General features: G+C 43.0%; 1 protein-coding gene across 1 annotated transcript in view; it reads left to right on the forward strand.

Moving 5' to 3' along the window:
* The window catches only part of pcdh17 (protocadherin 17), a 45335-nt gene extending 39126 nt beyond the window's left edge, over window positions 1-6209 (forward strand). Inside the window, exon 4 of the mRNA XM_068742562.1 lies at window positions 5512-6209. Coding sequence (XP_068598663.1) covers window positions 5512-6209 — 698 coding nt within the window. The remainder of the gene's footprint in view (window positions 1-5511) is intronic.
* Window positions 6210-7351: the final 1142 nt, after the last annotated feature.

Genomic DNA, 7351 nt, shown 5'->3' on the forward strand with positions numbered 1-7351 from the left:
GCTCTGTGACATGATAGGAAGCAACCACTGCGGAGTAAATAACAGAGGCGGTTCAATAGAGAGAAGCAGGTACTTGGTTAAAATTTGTAATTCCTACAAATTGAAAATTTACTTTTCTCTTATTTTTGTAGGAAGCAAAAACTCAAACATTAAAAAACACACTCTGCTTGGAGGTTGTTTTTTTTTTACTGAAAATTAGACCCCATTGTAGAAACTCATTTGAGCAGATCCAATATTTAGTCACCCCGTTTGCCTGGAAATGCAGGAAAAGGCAGGCCTGGGTGAATCAGCTCGGCAGGCAAGGAGATTAAAAACACAATAACACACACACACATGGACAGATGAACACACACTGAGAGCTCCCTCAGGTGAACAGGTGCAGTCATGGTGTGTCACAGATGCTCTGCACAATTTGTCAGCTGCCATTCCTCCTGTCCTGTCCTACCTTCGGAGTGTTGGGGGGGGGGGGGGGGGGTTGTGTTTCTACTACTACACAAACACGACACAGAAACGCGCACACACATAATATCAGGTCATGCTACACCCTACACTTGGATGCTCGGAGAGTTTTCTAATGACCGCTCAGGTGTGCTCGCTTAATTCATCACCGCTAAATTATCAGTTTGGAAGATTTGTACTTTCTTGTTTGGAGGAAATACTTTACGAGTTTGTCCTGTATGCAGCCTTGCTCTCAAAAGCCTGCATGTAGAGCACCCCCCCCCCCTCCCCTCCCAAACCCCTTTTGGAAACCGCAGTTTGTGACAGAGGGACATTAATCACAGGGCTGGGTAATAAAGCGAGGAGGGATGAGCATGTATGGCCAGGGGGGGCAGGCGTCTGGAGGGAGAAAAGGGTGTTTAGGGAAATCACACTATGCTTTATGGCACACACTGATACAAAAGCCGCACTTTTGAACTCACAGGTTTCGGCGCGCATTCTTTATGCAGCAAACAGAAAGCTTCCGCCACTAAATTGAATCAAGCCGAGGAGGAAGGACCTTCTGAGGATGGTGGCCAGTTTCGTGTTCTATTTGTCTTTGTTGACTTACATCCCCGTGTGTCCTTGGCCACCAACGTATGTTTTCATATGGCTCAGGGCCCTCCTTGATTGTTAATTTTGTAAAAAGACTATTTTTCTGGAAGAAGTGTTTGTTTTGTTTTTTTCGGTTGGAAAGGGATGAAAGGTATTTTATGGCACAGCAGAAGAAGAAGGTTTACTTTTGTTCCAGTGCTGTGGGAGTTTACACAATATTGATAACTCTCAAGACGAGGGTTAATAATACACTGTGGCTGTTTCTGTGTGGTAAAAGGCGAAAGATTGATCTGAGCTGGAGCTGTAGTGCAGCACGGTGTCGTAGCGGTTAGAGCTGTCACCTCACAGCAAGGAGGTGCCGGGTTCGAATCCTATCTGTGCGGAGTTTTTATGTTGTTCACATGGTAGTTTTTTTTGTCCTGCTTCTCCGGTTTCCTCCCAACTCCCAAAAAAATAAAATGTAGGTCAATTGATGATTCCAAATTGTCCATAGTGTAAGCGTGCAGTGGTTGTCTCCGTTTGACCCTGCTATACGCTGGCGATGCGTAGGCGGTGTGCCCTTCCTCTTGTCTTCCTCTCATCTCATCAAAAAAATGTACAGATGTTTCTGCAGGATTACAAACTGTTGGATATTGGACCATGATGTGTTTAACACATCTGCTTTCCTTTATTCCTGACCTGTTCAGATTGAATTTTTTTTTTCAATATCGACCTAAATCCATTCTGACATTTTGCAGAGAACATTTGCGTTGTGTGTGCGTGGGTACAAGCCGTGTGTCTGCTGTTTGCTTCTGTACTTACATGGTGCTCCGCAAGGAATTTAAGCAAAAGGTAGGCTGAAAGATGAGATACCAATAATAGTTCCTGTTCTTGTAAATCCACCATTACCGCAGCGCAAAGGAATCGGTGTTGGAGACACATCAGAGAAAACACTTAGGGTTTTAGCCCTAAATGGAATTTGGTAGGACAATTGGTTGTCAAATTAATTATAATTTATTCAACGAGAGCTGTTTCTAAAAACGTCCCACTCACTATAAGGGGATACATTTAAGGAGCAATTTCTTAACTGGTTCTGAAAGTAAATAAGAAATTCTTCATTCTTTTCCTCGTTTTCTTTCATTCTGCAGTTATTATCATGAGTTTCGGCATTTTTATTTTATCTTGCGATGTTGCCGGATTAAAGATCGCTCTGATTTATTTTCCCTTTGACACTGTGTGTGTCCTTTTGCTATTGGTCAAAGCTTATACTTTTTTCATGCGCTCTTAACAGTAAAGCTAGCTGGCAGCTACATGGCCTTCCTATTTAACTCATTGCTGCCCAGTTTTGCTATTCTGCCTGAAAGCAAGGCAATTAATGCTACAAGAGATTTGAAGATCTGGTTGTTTTATGTTAAATAAAGCATTTAAATCACAATAAAGTGTGTGGACTTTGTGTGAATATTTAGCTGGAAATATAGACATGAAAATGATGTGATTTATATTAGAAATTAAGATCAAGTATCTTCAATAGGGCTGCAGGGATGCAAACATTAAACAGGCCGGCGTCTTGACAATCCGATCCGAGCTCTTCCTCCCCTCTCCTATCTGATGCCAAACAGGTTTTAATCACATTATATGCTATGCAATCTAAAATTGTTGCATTGTCTTTTGTCCCCCCCCCTTTCATCTAATTGGTTCAAGGCCAACGCGGCTGTGAGATGCGCCGGCCATTTTCCTAGCTCGTACGCCAGATGGGTTTTGAAGACACATTTTTCTTCAGTCATTCAATGTCAGCATTCAAGATTTCAGACTCGATAGATGAGTAAACAATGGAAGATAAAAGAACAAGTCAGCCTGGGGCAGACCTGGATTGATATCTCTGAGTTCATGCTGTCTTTTGACTTTACAACCACAGCTATGATGTCATCTGGGGGAATAAAAAACAGTGTTTGTTCAAATAAAACAAGGAAAAGGCAAACTGATAGATTGAAGGAATCTAATATGACGGTAAAAGCTATTCTTTGAAGGATTTACACCATGACTTAATAAAGCAGATTGGCGCGTGTCATCATTTTACCATATGAAGCCGCCGACTGAGAGGTGAATCAAACAGTGCCAAATGCTTGCATGATTCACCACGTGTATCTGCACCATTTATATTGGATGAGCACTAAGGAAAAAAAAACTGAACAGGGAGTGACTGAACACGCCCCTGTTAGCCAAATCATCACACGCAAATGTGTCCTTGGTGGAGGCTTCTGTTGGCCATGCCATGGCGGAGAAAGAAAGAGCGCGAGTTAGGAAGGGAGTGGGAGGGAGATGAATGTCACCCCAGCTCTCATATGTCATATTGTTAGCCATAGATATGAGAACGCCTCAAGGTTGAACGTGCAGACATGAATAATCTATCCGAGGTTTCCTCCAACTGAATAGAGGGAAATATGTCTGTATGGATTATTTATGGCCTAATATGCCAATGGCGAATGGGCAATCACCTCTGAAAGCACGATGACATAGTAGAGGCTAAGTTCTACTCTAAATGGTGTGGGTCCAGAATGCCTGCGAAACCGGGTGTGTGGCAGGAGTTGCTTGTCCAGCTGTTAAACCTGTCAAGTGTTTTCCATATTTTGTATGATGGGTTACCAAAATAGATCAATGCTGGGTGGAAAAGCGGATTCAGGTTTGCATGATGCACGAACAAGCTTTCAAACGTTTAATCAATTTTTGCCCCCTTGACATGCTGTCAATTTATTTGTTATACTGAAACCTCAAATAGCTCTTGCACAATCACAAGAACAGACAAACGGCACGTAGACACAAATGCTTCTCGGTGCGTGCAGAACAATTCGTTTAACACCCCCCCCCCCAACCCCACCCCATGCCATTTAACTGTAGTCCTTCTCAAACTGGTCTGGCCTCCGCTTTGCGAGCTCAACCTATTTCCTCTTCAGATGACTGCCTCGACAAGGGAAATGTCAGGCTCTCTTTGCCAGCGCTGTTTGGCTTCTTCAAACATTTGTGAAGTGTTAAGCTCATCTCCACAGCTTAGGCGGGCAGTCTCTCAGGAATCAAGGCTGCTGACCCGCAAGATGGCAAACACAGCCGAGCCAAGTGCACTCAAGCACATCTACTCTCTCCGCTCATTTGCATCAACAAAAGATTGTATTAGTCCCAAGTTTGTGGTCATTAAAGCAGCGCTCTCACTGTTAAAGGCCCATGCATCTCATAATGCAACTGATGGGGGTGGCTTTGCATTGCCTAACAATAATGTTGTTTTCTGAAATTCAGTGCAGCTCAGAGTTCACTGTGACCCATTTTACCTTTGAAACCAACCCTGAGGTATTTTAATGAATCTTTATATGCTTTATAAAGCGTCCTTAGGAATTTCACCTATCGATTGCGGCTTTAGACTTCATACCACAACAGGCTTGTTAAAATTAAGTGCTGCCGATTTATAATATGAATTTAGTCCACACAATCAATATGCAAACACAAGGATTAATCAATGGAATCAATGTTTAAACCAATTACGGTTCAGCAGGTGGAGGTGAGAGGTGAATAGATTGCTCTTCTGTCTTTCTTTCTTTCTTTCTTTCAGGCTTCGACAATGCAAATAATAAAAACAAATTCAGCTCCTTTAAATAGCTTCTTTAATTCGTCTTGGCTAAGAATGGTGCCTCAGCTCTGTTTGTGTTGTTCCAAAATGTGTGCTTTAGCAAACAAGCTTGTGTTGTGCAAATACATTGCTGTTAGAAATTAGAAGATGCTGCAAGAAACCTTTGCAAGCAATAGTTTGGATTTTTACAGGAGATGATTATGAAGCAAAGGTCTGGTTTTTTTGCATTTCCCGAGTTTGATTGAACTCAAACCCATCAAGATTACACTCAGTAATAGGATGAAGGATGTCTGCCTTTCGAGGCATTGTCCTGAAATGTGTTGTTTTACACTACCTTACAATGTCTGGTGTGTATTTGAGGATTGGAAATTAAGTACATATTTCATTCACAGAGTCTTAATTTTATAATACTGTAATTGTCTCTTCTTGGTTTCATCCCTCCCAGCCAATGGGGGGGGGGGGGAATCATTTATGGGACAACAGATGCTCCATACTCTCTCTTTCTCTCTCTCTCTAATTTTCACTTTCACACCCGAGAGGCGAAAAATGTGCTCCTATTTTTATATATATATATTTTTTTCAATCCAAGTTCTGGATCAGTTCCTTGAAAAGGTGTGTGTGCATGCATGCACATCTGCATGCATTTGCAGTCTTTGCAATGGGACATCCTGAGCAGGCACCTCCCTTTTTATTTTTGCAATCTTTCATTAAGCTTGGTGCTACTTCTCTAACTCTAGGTTCAATCTCTTCCTACGATCGATATTCATGATAGTCCTATGATTCTTTTACCCTCTGTCATCTGTGTTTTACCTGTAGGCACTCTACCTACATGAAGATGACTTTCTTCTCCTTCCACCCCCTTCCTTTCTTTGTCTCTCCTGCAGATGAGGATTGTGTAAATTGTACAGAGGAGTGCCGGGTGCTGGGCCATTCTGACCGCTGCTGGATGCCCCAGTTCCCCGCTGGAGGAAACCAGGCAGAGGGCATTGACTACCGCAACAATATGTTTGTGCCGGCAGGGATGGAGGCGGTGCCTGAAACGGAGACCTACGAGGCAGTCAATCCCAACTGCAAGAAGACGTTCTGTACATTTGGAAAAGAGAGACGTGACCACACAATCCTGGTGGCAAATGTCAAGCCCTACTTGAAGGCAAAACGTGCCCTGAGTCCACTGCTCCAAGAGGTACCCTCAGCCTCTAACAGTCCTACCAAGGGATGCTCAACCATGTCTCCTTGTTCCTCAGTCAAAAGCCCAGCTGATGGAGCTGAAGGCAAACCGCCTCCCGCAACCTGCTCTGGCCATTACGGGCCTCCCGATGGTCAGTACCTGTCCCCAAACAAACAAACCAGAGACCAAGGGGTCTATCCACCCTTGCCTCCTTCAGACCCAGTGGCCAAGGTGCTAGCAGAAGCACGATCCAGAATCAGCCAAGAGGCAACGGGCGAAATGGAGCGTGTCATGGAGCAGGTGGAACCCGACGCACCCCGCGACAGAATGGACGCTGACCAGGTGGTGAGAGACATCGACAAACTACTGCAGGACTGCAGAGGAAGTGAGGCCACTGGCACACTCAGGAAGTGACAACAAGGACTGCAACACAAAGAAGTATGCAGGTAGAGAGAGGAATATAACGCTATTCCAAAACCTCTCTCGCCAAAACTGTCACTTTCGCCAAAACAAATCGAAAAGGTCAAATGGCTCCTGGGAAAGGAGCCCTTTTCATTGTATTCATTGTTTTAAGAGTAAAGACACTGTAAGGATGATGAAAACATTTAGAATTTGGCACTAATTCTGGTGCTAGGATCCCTACCAACGAAATGAACTGGGTGACAAACATCTGAATTCTGCAGAATTTATAAACTCTTTTTTTTTTTTTTTGATTCTTGAGCAAATTTCAGAGGCTTATGCCTCTGGCACCTTGCAAGCTATATCTAAGTGCCCACCAGCTCATAAGTGTGTTATTCATGGTCTCTTGTGAAATCCTACATATCCAAGTGTGTGTAGGTGGATTTCTGTTATTTGTGATGGCCATAGAAACTGAATGAAAAAGGACTACATATGGTCAGACACGACAATCGATGCAGAAGCGGAGAAAGAAATTCTAATCTACTTGGGACAGTGAAAAAATAAATAAATAAGTAAATACACAAAACGATCTTATCTTTCTGACTCAGATGTAAGCGTTTAAAGTGTGATGGCTCCAGTCTGAATGTGAAGAGACTGGTAAATCAAAGGTGTTCTTGCAGGGGTTGGCTATGGACATGGAGTGGGAGGGGCTTGATGCTACTGAAGGAGGATTATTAACTGTATAACCATAGTTCACCTGTCATTTGTAGCCACGTTTGTGAGTTGTGTCTGTCTCGCACCTATATTTAAACATTCATGTTGCCGGCCGTTATAGCAGCACTTACCAATTTTACACATGTGCACCACACCTTGCCCACTCACACGCTGACACCCACATGCAACGTTATCCCAACACACAGATGTACACTAATGCTTGCACATAACTGGCCACCTGTGTAATTGTCTTAAACATGAACATCATCAGCTTTCAGTCCCTTGTGTACAGTGAATTATCATGTGTGTGACGATGCCTTCAGGCAATCACAAGTTGTATAAAAAGGGACATTTTTCCTCGACTGTGAAAAGATATCTATATGACTATATAGATGATTATATGTATGAATTCATGAATAGTGTCCAAATATTAACAAAATATT

The sequence above is a fragment of the Brachionichthys hirsutus genome, chromosome 1 (genome assembly GCF_040956055.1).
Source record: "Brachionichthys hirsutus isolate HB-005 chromosome 1, CSIRO-AGI_Bhir_v1, whole genome shotgun sequence".
In the NCBI taxonomy this organism is placed as follows: domain Eukaryota; kingdom Metazoa; phylum Chordata; class Actinopteri; order Lophiiformes; family Brachionichthyidae; genus Brachionichthys; species Brachionichthys hirsutus.